The sequence below is a fragment of the Podarcis vaucheri genome (assembly GCF_965113315.1).
Source record: "Podarcis vaucheri genome assembly, chromosome: 11".
In the NCBI taxonomy this organism is placed as follows: Eukaryota; Metazoa; Chordata; class Lepidosauria; order Squamata; family Lacertidae; genus Podarcis; species Podarcis vaucheri.
This window is the reverse complement of record NC_138749.1, coordinates 34,821,335-34,834,454: the sequence shown is the minus strand read 5'-3', so window position 1 is coordinate 34,834,454 and position 13,120 is coordinate 34,821,335. Positions and strand designations below refer to the sequence as shown.

General features: G+C 41.2%; 1 protein-coding gene across 1 annotated transcript in view; it reads left to right on the top strand.

Moving 5' to 3' along the window:
• The first annotated feature begins 228 nt into the window (after nucleotides 1-228).
• Nucleotides 229-13,120, top strand: part of TMEM161B (transmembrane protein 161B) — a 31,227-nt gene continuing 18,335 nt past the window's right edge. Inside the window, exons 1-5 of the mRNA XM_082191967.1 lie at nucleotides 229-891; nucleotides 6,909-7,012; nucleotides 8,730-8,813; nucleotides 9,253-9,350; nucleotides 10,256-10,412. Of these exons, the coding sequence (XP_082048093.1) occupies nucleotides 889-891; nucleotides 6,909-7,012; nucleotides 8,730-8,813; nucleotides 9,253-9,350; nucleotides 10,256-10,412 (446 nt within the window). The 5' untranslated portion in view covers nucleotides 229-888. The remainder of the gene's footprint in view (nucleotides 892-6,908; nucleotides 7,013-8,729; nucleotides 8,814-9,252; nucleotides 9,351-10,255; nucleotides 10,413-13,120) is intronic.

Here is a 13,120-nt window from a genome sequence, read left to right as displayed (position 1 = left end):
GCTCCCCCTCCTTCCACGGCACGAGACATGCCAGCCAAAACTTCCGGGTGTACGCACTTTCATACCAGGCGGCGGTTGGTTATAACGATGCGTGCGCACTCAGCCGCCCTTAGCGCTTCTCAGGGCGGCGCATGCGCTAATTGAATGCGCCGCTCCGTTAGTCAAGTCTTCCCTCCCTCTCCCCTCATTGACTAGGTCTCTTCTCTTGCTCTCGTTATTTGTCGCTCTCTTCACACCGTTTTAAAAAGCCTAGCTTTTGCCAACGATCCTTGTGCTTAGCTACCTATGAGTAGCCGTCTTGCGGGGGATGGGAGGAGGGTTGGACGGACAGCGACCTGCAATACACACAAATCAGAATCCCAAGCGAGAGTCATGCCCGCTTCACCTCAGACTATTTATCTCGGACGGCAGAAAGGGCGACTCTGGTGACCTCCCATGTCACGTGACAGGGCTCCTTCCCTTGCTCCCCGGCATCGGGATGCCTTTCCTTGCGCCTGATAAAACAAATAATTCAAGAACAGCATCTTATGGGCGAAATGCATCCCCTTTCCGCTTAGAGTCTCGGTGTGAAGCAATTGCCTCTCCACCGCGGCAGGAATGCGGCGAAGCGGTGCGCCGCGAAACGAGAGGCTCTTCCTTTTTTCAGGCGGATCTTCAGGGCAGCACTGCTCGGGGTCCTTGTTCACCTGGGTCCCGGCGTGACCTCTGCAGGCTTTGGGAGGCGTGAGCCGGGCATTAGAAACCGGCGTTAGCTGGCGAGAGGGGTTCCGAGCGGCACCGGAGCCTCCCCGCGAGCATTCTGCGCTTCTCGGCTCGCGCGGGGAGGATTTATGAGCTGGGTGTGGGGAGAGCCCGCGAGGCGGCGGCGGCGGAGGCTCCTGGGGCAGCATGGTGAGTCTCTGGAGGGTGAGACCTCGGAGGGGAGAAGAGAGGCAGAGTTGGAAGTTCTCCCTAGAGCCGGTTGGCCCTTTTAGGGCTTTCGGGACAAATCATGTTTTTGAGGGCGAGGGCTGAAGCCGGAATAGGGGTGTTTGTGTGTGGGGAGAAGTCGGGGGTGGGGAGGCTGTGGGCCTCTGGATGTTGCTGAACACCACCTTCTGTCCGCGCCAACCAGGATGGCCAGTGACTAGGCGTGATAGGAGCTGTAGCCCAGCAGCATCTGTTGCCCATCCCTGTTCGGAAACGAAGGCCGGGCCTTCGGATGCTGCGGACTCCCACAATCCCTACCCTATGGACGTCAGCCCATCTTCTCCCCAACTGCCTACCGGGGGATGTAGGGTTGCCTATTTTCAAATATCCGTGTGCAACCTCACAGGAGGGCAGTGGTGGCCACCAACTGGGATGAATTTAAAAGAGGACCGAGGAAATTCGTGGCTGTCTCCTGCCAACCTAGCAGTTCGAAAGCACGTCAAAGTGCAAGTAGATAAATAGGTACTGCTCCAGCGGGAAGGTAAACGGCGTTTCTGTGCGCTGCTCTGGTTCGCCAGAAGCGGCTTAGTCATGCTGGCCACACGACCCGGAAGCTGTACACCGGCTCCCTTGGCCAATAAAAGCGAGATGAGCGCTGCAACCCCAGAGTCGGTCATGACTGGATCTCATGGTCAGGGGTCCCTTTACCTTTACGTTACTGATGGCTATGCCCTTGCCTCCACAGGGAGAGGCAGCGAATGCTTTTGGATGCCAGTTGCTGGCAAACACAGGGGTGAAGGTCTTGCTTGTGGACTTTCCGCAGGCAGCCGCTTGGCCAAATGGAGGCAACTGTGCTAATCTAGTAGGCTCTTCTTAGGTTAACTTGGGGAAGCGTGGCCACGTGTGTTCTCCTTTTTCCAGTGTGGGTGGACTTTCTAGGTGGGGTGGGTGAGGCCTAGTTTCATCTGACCAGCCACAGGGCCCAGGTCTGCTGATAAGCCATTGTTCCTGTTGAGGTGTTCCTGCTCTTCATTTGTGATTCAGGGACAGTCAATTGATCAAGCTCAATGGAATGCATAATGTGTGTGTGCACTGAAAACAAAGAAATCACCAAGTCAATGGATATAGTCAACCCGAAACTACAAATTTATCCAGATTTCCAGCTATTCTAATATATACCCTATGAAAAAAATACAGTTGGGTTTTATTTGCTTGTTGAGAACTGATTTGGCTGAGTCTAATCCATTTAATATTGCTGTTCTTAAATATAAGCACAAGCTGTGAGGCTGGATAAGAAGGGCATATGAACGTGCTGAAATAGCAATTCCAGCTCACCTGCTTCTGTGATGAAAGGTAGTTGTCTCCTTGTACCATACTTGATAATTTCACTTGGAAATATACATAAGTATGAGAATGAGCACTAGTGGTATTGGTACAATTTGAGGGAGTGGGGTTGTCTGCAGATGGCACCTGTGATAGTAGTATGCATTCCAGATTTCAGTGACCCAACCACTGCTGAATGAGTGGTCAGCCTATGTTGTTTCAATGACCTGCAAGCCCTTCTGTAAAACTTCAAAGAAAAAAAATCAACTTCATATATGTGTTTCAAATCATCCTGAATATCACTTCTTACACTCCATTACCTAGATTTACCACCAAGCATACACTGAGTCATGGTGTCCTATGAAATCTCTGCTCTTTCCCAACTGTATTTGTGTGATGTGTCATATATGTGTTTTGCAAATGTGTTTTCCACATTCGCACCATGTAACCTTTACATGTACACCTAAAAATATCAGTGGAAAATGAACCCAAGGGTATATGGGATAGATTGCCCCATTAAATACTATTAGTCATATAGTTAAGTGGAATTGCCATACCACTGAAACTGGATGCCTCAACTGTTGGGAGAGGATGGCTATCAACCATTTAAGGACATTGCTTGTGAACTGAGACCTTAGTTATCGACTGAAAAGTATTTTTTGGTGCTTTTTGAGTAAAACCCTGCAATAAACTGGATTCTCCTAATATTAGGCCAGCACTGGTGAATGTTTCCTGAAACACGGTATTGTGACCAGCTGAGTGGATGTCCACCAATGTAGGAAGGAAAGGGGTTCTCTTCTTAGGTTAACCTTATGGTTTGAAAATCACTGCTGCACATCTCTTTTCTAGTTTGCTGTTTAGACCAGGTCCTGTATATCAACATGGCTCATTCCATGCTAGTGTTGCCCTGTTGGGGAACTGGGGTGATCCTGGCATGGAAAGGAGCAATATTTTCAACTCCTTTTCACATGGCCTGAAGCTTCTGAAACCACAGAAGAGATGTAAGAAGGAGCCAATCCCATGCTGTTGAGACTGTTGAAAGAGCTTTAGAATTCATACTACATATTATCTTTAGGGGCAAAACTTCTTAATGTAGGCATGATAAATGTTGCATGAGCTATATCGTACTTTAAGAACCTCTTAGCCAGTGGTGTTTGAGAAACTAGGTCACTAAGCAGCAGTCTTCTGAACTACTTATTATCTTCCATTGATTTAAACTGTGGGAAGCAGCCTTGTACAACTGGAACCTAGTGAATCCTGCCAGGACCTGTTTAGTTTCTGTTTTCAGCCTGGACTTGAGGATCTGTTGCATTTCAGCAGAGCAAGGACGCAGCTCCCAGATTTCCAGCTCTACAGTGCCATTGGTTGCTACCCATACTATGAGTTAAATTTGTATATAATTTATATAATAGATTTTCATTTTCTACCTTTTGGGGGCAGTGGGAGTGTGGTAGACTTGTCACGCTTCATCATTAGGAAGAGAAGCAGAACATTCCTAAAGTTTAACACTGAATACTTCTGTTCACACACCTTGACACACAAATATTGCCTGCAAATTTCTCTCTCTCTAATGCTTATATGAGATCTAACTAAGTCATAACCAGAGTAGATTCATTGAAATCAATAGACTGATTTAATTTCATTGATTTCAGTGGGTATATTCTGAGTATGGCTAATGTTGACTTTCGTCCTCTGTATCTTTGTGTTATATTCATAATCTCTGCAAAAGAGATGGATGGATCACGTGAATGGAATATGAGTATATAGAGAGTTGATCTTTCATGACCTTGTATGCACAGTGGGAATGTACGCAAGCCTGAGACTTGTGCTCTGCTTTGTGTGGTGCCCCCCAGATATTGCTGAACTACTACTCCCATTGTCCGTGCTGGCTGGAGCTGATGGAAATTGTAGTCCAAGAACATCTAAAGGGCACCATGTTGTCTACCCTTGATGAGGAGAAGCTGTGTGAATCAACTCTGAAATCTTAAACTCAAGAGTACTTAATATGCCTAAAGGGTTGGTACTTATAGTGAAGCTGTTGTTTTTGTTAGAGAAACTACTAATGCTGCATTGCAAACAGTTTTGAAACTGAGTTTCAAAAGCAGTGTCCCAAATCAGCCCTGTAGTCATGTTATTTCTAAAGAGCAATATAAAAATCTGAGAAATAGTGCACTTGTGCTCTGCATTTCACCTTATACATTTTTCTCTCTGTTGACCTTGTTTCCCCCCTAGATCATGTCTTCCATATTTAACCTGTTTTGTCAATTGCTCTATGCTTACCACTTATCACAATGCCTTATCAGAATGTGGTTCCAAACTGTCTGACCTCTAGATATTGTTACAATGCAGCTGCTAAATTCTTTTCAAAACAAAGTGCTGCAGCAAAAGTAAATATTAGGCATAATTGTGTGCAAACAGTTTTCTTGCCCTTGAATAAGTTATTTCCTGGGGGCCTTTTATAGTCTGACTGTATTATGGTCACTATTTTTCCATGAAATCTCAGACTATAATTTATCATAGCACTGGGATGGAAAGTGTATACTATAGATTTACGCAATAGTAATGTGTTTGGTAAGTAATAAAGTGATGTTTAGCAATTGGTGAGCCTTGCTTTTTATCAATATTTTCGGGAAACATGGATTGCCGACTTGGGTATATAAGATGCTAAAAGCATCTTGGGCAGTTTTCTCTCACTGTGAAGTAAAATGTTAGTCTGCTGCCTCTCAGATGGTGCACTATGCATGCCTAGCAGCGTTTTTTTATTCCAATATGCAGAAACTTGAATATGGGTTCCAAATGCCACATTAAACTAATAATTTTTGACTGGTGTTGGTTGCCAAATACCATATATACTTGAGTATAAGCTGACTTTTTCAGCACATTTTTAATGCTGAAAAAGCCCCCCTCGACTTATACTTGAGTGAGGCGGGTGGCGGTGGCAGAGGGACGAGCAGCCAGAAAGGAGCCTTTTCTTGCCACTTGTACCGCTGCTGCCCGCCTCTCACAAGGGCAGGTACAGGAGCTGCAGTTGAGAGAGGCGCTGCACTGTGCCTCTCCAAACTGCAGCTCCTATGCCTGCTCTTGCAAGCGGCAGAGGCGGCGGCGGAGGGATGAGCAGCCCGAAAGGAGTTCTTTGGGGCTTCTCCTTCCTCCTCCGCCTTTGCCGCTGTCAACAGTGGTGGAAGAGAAATGAGCAGCCCAAAGGAGCCCTTTCGGGCTGCTTGTTCTTCCTCCGCTTGTCGTGAACCGGCTTATACTCGAGTCAATAAGTTTTTCCGGTTTTTGTGCTAAAATTAGGTGCCCCGGCTTATATTTGGGTCAGCTTATACTTGAATATATACGGTAAATGTTTTTGTTTTTTGCTGCTGCATGACACTGTTGACTCATGTTAAGCTTGTGGTCCACCAAGACCCCTAGATCATTTTCACATGTACTGCTAGTAAGCCGGGTGTCTCCCATCCTATATTTGTGCATATGGTTCTTCCTGCCTAAGTGCAGGAAGTTTTTGTTTTGCTGTCTTTAGAATTGAGATGCAACTTTTATGTGGATGGGGTGGGATGTGCGTTCTCTGTCTTGCATTGATAAATGGAGAACTGGAATGTGAACCTGATGTGTGATATGGGATGGTGCTTGGGGAACATTTTGTGTGTGCGCGCTTTCCTTTGTTAGCTGGAGAGCCTTTCTGGCTCCACCCACTGCGTGGCCCCTGGAAGATGGCCATCTTTGAATTCAGCCCTTGAACCAAAAGAGTTTTCCCACCAGATATTTAGTCTCTGGTTTTTTTCTTTGTTTTACTTATTATTCCATATCTTTACTTCTTATTCACCCAACATAGATTTCTAAAGGCTTATAGGTATAAGACTTTGTGATGGAAATTTCCACATGTATTCTAGTTATGCAAATTCATCACTACAGTGTTGCACAGGCCACATTGGAAAGTATTATACTCACAACCTCTTTACTTTAGGCTGCAGGCTGGATATGCAGATGTACAGCATGGTAGCATGTAACATTTCTTATTTTTATTTTTTAAAATAGCTTTATTTACAAAATTGTTTTATTTATGAAATTGTCATTTTTATAGTTCAATTGCTTTGAAATATTTTATAGGAAGTGATTCATAAATGGTAATAAATGCAATAAATATGTGGGGAACAGACTTGTCATGTGCCCAGGAGCAATGGTCAGTCACTCTCTTGAGTTTCCTATAGTAGGCACATGTGTATCTGGGCTTCTGCATGTATTATGGATCAGCTCTGAATAACCAGTTTTTAAAGATATAAGAGAGAATGGACCCAAGTCTGGAAGCTGTGACTTGTTTTACAAGTGACTAATTGCAAGCTTGGCCCAGGCAGGGTAAGAATTTGAACTGAGCATTCTCTGTCCCCCTTTAAAACACATTTTTAAAAGTAATGTTGGTGGTTATGTAATTTATTTGATCTTCAGAAATAGTGTGCTACAATGGAAAAACAGCTAGATGTGTGCTTTCTTTCCTAGAAAGCCATATTTCTGAATCCTTTATCAATGCCTTTATGGAGGGATTAGGACGAACAGTCGTAAGTTCACAGTTACAAAAACAACCCTGCAGTATATAAAGGTTCATTTTAGAACTGTAGGCTTTGAAATATAAAAAAATGTTCCGGCATGTTAACATACATTGGCTTATTCCTCCACAGGGTGTGATAGGTGTGCAGCTGGTGGTTACCATGGTGATGGCTAGTATTATACAGAAGATCATACCTCACTACTCTCTGGCGCGGTGGCTTCTCTGTAGTGGCAGGTAAGATAAGGGCAACAAATTGAACGTCTGACAAAGTGGGTTCTAGCCCATGAAAGCTTATACCATAATACCACTGATAAGACTGTAAGGTGTTGTTGTAATTGCCCAATTCTGTAATGCATTTGCGTTTACCTAGAAACAAATCATAGTGATGTGCAGATCTTGAAAGTTTGGCTTTCAGTAGAATAGTCACTTTCAATCTTTTAAAGTCATTTGCAGATTTATCACTGTACTGTAACTTCAGATGAAATTGAGTAATACGTGGTATGCTTAGTTATACTACTGTGTATCTTAATGAACATAACTCTTGGCAGGGTTCTTGTTGCAGACTATTCTGTTCCATCTAAGTTTCTCTTAATCCTGCGGCAACATATTTCTTCCTTAAGTGCCTGTAATAAAATACAGTTCTTCCTATAGTTGAAATACGAAGTTGAAAATGAAAGAAAGAAGCGGGATAGTTTATTCACAAAACAAGCTGTTGTTAGGGGCAAGTATACTATTTGTGATACATTTCTTAGTGATCTGGATCACAATAGTTCAAGATTAGTCATAAATTTCCATTTGGATGTGTTCTTTTCCTTGCAGGTTGTCTTGTCAACAGATAGTTCTGAAAAAATGGTGAAGTATTAGCAACATAATCCCCTAGCTTACAGACTATTCTGATATAAATGTTCTGAAATTCCAGATAGCAAGAATTAATCTTTTTTTAAAAAAATATTCCCGTAGTAAGAAATCAGTAAAAGATGTTGATTAAATAATTCCACACCTAGTTCAAACAAAATCACTTTAAAATGTGTGGTGCTGAGGTGTTCAGTTGATTGGTTTTACAAGTAATAACTAATGATTTTCCCATTCACCTTAAATTGAATTGATTATTCAAGTAAGGATTGTATGAGCCAGGTGGCTGGATGGGAAATGCAAGGATGGATTGTGGGAGCTGCTTGTTCTAGACCAAACATCTCACTAGAGAGGATAGGTAGAAGCACAAATTACGCAGAGGGGATGATATAGTAGCGTTGACCCTTGCTTGGTGTTAAAACAACAGCATTTTGTTGGTCCATCATGGACTCCCATAGAGATTTTTACAGCTGCACCTGGATATTCATGGGGACTGTCATGGAATATTGGAAGTCCTGACATTAATTTAGCTACAGTAGTGAAAATACTGCATGTTGCCAGTGGTTATTTTTGCATAGCAACACAACCCTTTTCTGTTTTGTTCTGAACTCTTAATAACCAAGTTACTTAGAATGTGAGATTTTGGTTTCAGAAGTTGTTTGAAAGGATGAAAATGTAGGCAGATGGCAAAAAGGTGGGGTTTGGGCAGAAATGAAGAGTATGATTGCTCTGCCCCCCACCTCCAGTCACCAGAGGCTTTTGGTAGTCACTGTGTGCTTTTAAAACTATTTTTGAACCTCATTAGTTGAGTCACAGCACTTTTAAACTGTTATCTTTGAACCTCCTTATGTGCGTTTCTGTAACATAGTAAGCTAGTCTTTTGAAACCTCAATGTACAAAAGTGACCCCAGTTTGGAAGCTCATTCTGATAACTGGGGCTATCTACTACAGAGCAACAATTATGTAAGGCAGTATGTGACATATGATAACATCAGCTTGAAATCAGGAATTTTGTGAATGAACAAGAAAGCAAATTCTTTTACATTTAGTCTGACAAACACCTGTATTTCTCTTGGTACCTGCTTCAAAAATCTGGTAGCTTGCGATGGTATCTGCATCCCACAGAAGAAGAATTACGTATTCTTGCCGGGAAACAACAAAAAGGAAAAAGCAAGAAAGATAGGTAAGTAAGCAATATGAGCCCATCACTGTTTTTCAACCTCTGTCTCCTAGCTAGAAAATGGGGATGACTATTTGCTATTCCAATTAGTCTTTCAAAATGAAGAAAAATACTGTTCTACATATGGAAAACTGGATGGATGTGCACATCTGCCCCCCAATACGCATAGAATATAATAGAATAGTATTTGCCTTCCCTCCACCATTATCCCCATATTGAGTATGGCTTATAAATTTTGTTTGTTTACTGTAGGAATGGCTAACTCTTCATTTGTGGCCCTGATCCAAACCATTTTTCCCACTCCCTCCGACTCCACCAACTTTGGCTGCACCCTGATGCTAAATAAATCACACACATAGAGAAAGAAAAAGAGGGAGACCTGGTAACTTTGATGGCACTCAGCATATGGAATGGTTTTTATGATGTATCTCTCTCTTTACAGGAAATATAATGGTCATATTGAAAACAAACCGCTAACCATTCCTAAAGACATTGATCTTCATCTGGAAACAAAGTCTATTACTGAAATAGATGCATTAGGTAAGGGTCTGAAACCATTATAAACTGCATGGTGTCACAATTGCGTATTTTTTAATACTAAATGTATGGTGTTGTCCAAAGAGAGCTACATAATTCTTAATTCCAGGTTTGTTCAGGTACTTTCTTGTAGAACAAACATTTTCCAAGGTGCAAATTAGCCTTTTTTGAATTTCAAATCTGGCCCCTGTTTTAAAAGCATCTAGTTTCTAAACAACGACTTGCAATATTAGTGGAGAAGTTGGGAGGTGAAGGGTAAGCTCATTATAGCTGTCCCTAACTTTGCATAGTAAATTGTGTAAGTTGAGAAATGAATTCCATGTAACAACCATTATTTGTTTTACAGCCAATTTCAAATAAATCATGAAGGGAGGAAGCTATTTTAAGTTTTGCATTGGAAGGATTTACTTCACTTTGAGCATCAGTGCATGTTGGAGGAGGACTTTCTGATGGCATACAGAAAGGGCTCCAATCAGCATCATTTTAGTGAGAGAAGACCCACTATACATTGTAGGCTAAACTTAAAGTTTTTAAGCTGTCCCAATATGATACTGATATCAAACTGGTCATGGTAGTTCTCATAGAGTGAATCATTTGAACTGGAGTGAATCCATTTGAACTGGATTCAAGGAGCAATATTCTCCTTGCCAAAAAGCTTGTGCCTTCTATTTGGTGTATCTGGATATTCTAGCTATTTTCCGCATTTTGTGATTGGTCTTCTAGTAATCTAATTAGAGTTGAAAGCTGTTGTTGGTTTTTTATTTTTTTATTTTTAAGAAAACAATGAAAGGTTGATAACTGCAGTTCATGTATGGACATCCTGGGTGTATTTGAAACTCTAGGAACCACAGATGCTAAAAATGCTTTCTGCTTGTATTTCAGTTACTAAGTAACCATTTATATTTCAGCCTTGCATTATTTTCCTGAATATCAGTGGCTGGTGGACTTCACAGTTGCAGCTACAGTGGTATATTTGGTTACTGAAGCCTACTACAGCTGGGTGAAGCCCTCACAAGAAATGAATATCAGTATAGTCTGGTGTCTGCTTGTTCTGGCTTTTGCAATGTATCCTTTTACAGTGTCACAACTGTTCTATATGACTGCTTAAAAGAAGATCTAATGTTCTGTGAAACACGCAGGAGATAATTTGTTGCTTTTAATTGAATCATAGGAAGTCTTATGGTAGTGTTCATCTAAAGCATGCATAATTCATTATTACATAGTGCGTTATTCTGTATGAAAGAATTTTTCTTTGTCCAGAAGCATAGCCAACATCTACAAGACATGCACAGTACTGTGCAGCAATGCTAAGCTTCTGCTTGCTGGTCCTGGCAATGGCGACTGGATAGTACCAAAGAGGTGTTTAAAGAATGCTGAAACAGTCTTGCATGGCCTGCCTATATTTTGCAGAGACAGAGTAAGTTGCAAATAAGTTGTTGAGCCTCACACCAAGCCTCCCCGTTCCGTCTTGTTCTGGATATTTTTGGCGTTAAAAATGACTTTGTATGTTTTAGGTCTACACAGCATTCTTTGTCAGGCTGGCTTCTGTTCACAGTGATAAGATTTGTAAGAAGGCTGAGTAAATACCCTTGCTTTCTAATGTTTTCCCCCCCTGTCTAGTGCTAGTGATTGACATTGCTGCTCAGGTATTGATAAATAGTCTTTTATGATTTGTTTGCTGACATAAGTAGAATAAATCCTATTTCTAGTTTTAGGGATCAGATTTTCTGCAAGATGCTGGTTTTAATGTCTTTATTGTAAGATATGTTAACTAAACAATGCACTATAAAACTGTCCTATTTATGAACTCTTTCATGGCTGTAAAATCTTAGCCTAGATCTTGTTTGTAATTATTTGCATAGAGAGAGATCCAAAATTGTAACATTTTGTTAGACTCTGAATACAAACTTGTACTAAATAATTGGGCTGCAACAAAATTAGGGCTTCTGCCTACAGCTGCCTATATTGCACAGCATGCAGCAAAAGTCATAGTTATGAATAACATATACTAAAAGGGGCACTTGTGTTCAGACTGCTATTGTAGAAGAGTACCACCAGCAGCAAGCTATATATAGCTCTTTTTCTCTCCTTTGTAAAAAGATCTCAGCATGTGCCAGCCTCTGCTTATCTGCAGGCTTGCTGTCAAAGAGGAGACCCTGCAAAAATACTGCAGCATTTAGGGTAGGGAATGGAAAAAAGTCAAATTGCTGATTGCTATCTCTTTGTTGCATAGATTGTCCTAAAAACTATTATTTTGCATTCTCTTGAAGCTTTAGACATGCTTTAACTTAAGACATTTGCTAACTTTGAAAAAGGATAGCACTGCATTATCTACTGGATAGCTCAGTCGGTTAGAGTGTGGTGCTGATAATGCCAAGGTTGCAGGTTCGATCCCCATAAGGGAGATCTGCATATTCCTGCATTGCAGGGGGGTGGAATAGATGACCCTCAGAGTCCTTTCCAACTCTGTGATTCACCCACCCACACTCACAACCTCTCATATTGTATGGAATGAGATCTCCATTGAAGAGTTTTGTGCACTAGTTTGCATCTCTTGTTGCTTAAATCTGTCTCCTCAACCATAACTTACCCACCCAAAAAACCCAGATGGATATATGGGCAAAAAAATATGAAGAATCTGACAGCGCTCAAAAGGTGGTGGCACCAGTTGTATGTGGCAGCCTTCTTTGTACTCCGATCTTGAAAACTCCTACAGCTTCTGTACATTGTCACATAATTAAGAAAACAGACCACTGCTGCTTCTATAACAAGTGCTGGTCAAACAGCTTTCTGAAGAGAAGCTTCATAATGAGTCTAAACTGGTTGAAGTAGAGGAGGCAGAGTTCAGTGCAAGATGTTGGTGTCTCTTGAGCTGATAAAGTCAAATGAAACAAAATATTCGCAGTGTTCCTTGTACGTGGATAGCAGTTTAATCAGTGTAGTTCATGGCTAAAATAATATTTACCTCTATGCTATGAATCAAATAAATGCCCAGTAGGAGGTGACATTCTTAAGTATGCATACTGAAATGTGCATTGGGCATTGTTGACTAATGACTCCCCAGGCCATAGAGTGCATGTACATTCAAATTCTGATGTACATTATATTAAGAATCAGTATGGATTGATACAGTTAATAATTGCTTGTTTGTGCTCTTAAAAGTGTTGCTTCAATAGCGATATGTCTGCATTAGTTGACTAACAGTCAGTACTGTATTGTGTTCTTGATTTTCTTTTTTTAATGAAAACTCATTATGTTATTTAAACTATTTTAAAGTCTTTTGGAAACTGATGATAGTGTGATTAATAGAGGAAAAATGATTGTGTGATCATGTTATCAAGTCATGTTTTTGTGTTCAACTTCTGCATAAAATTTGTTAAATTCTGGAGTTTCTGATCAGAAAGGCTGTAAGTTTTAATATCCTAATATCTCAATTTAATTCCAGCTTCCTTTAAAATAAGTGAAATTAATATTCAACTGTACAAAAAGCTTGTTTGGTTTCTACAAAATTGTTGGTTTTGGATGTAACTTGAGAGAAATCAAACTTTGTTAAGATCAACTCCTTTTATACTTCATTTCTGAATAAATCCTTGGTCTTAGCTGTCTTTAAATACATCTCTTTAATAGGTAAACTGGAAGTTGTATCTAATTGTGTCTCTCTGGTGATGGGAGGCTCGTTGTTTCGAACGTGGCTTCCATTAGTGGTAAAGGGGGGGGGGAGTTGGTTTTAGTTTATACCCTCTGCACCACCCAATCTACTCCAGGGAGTTTGG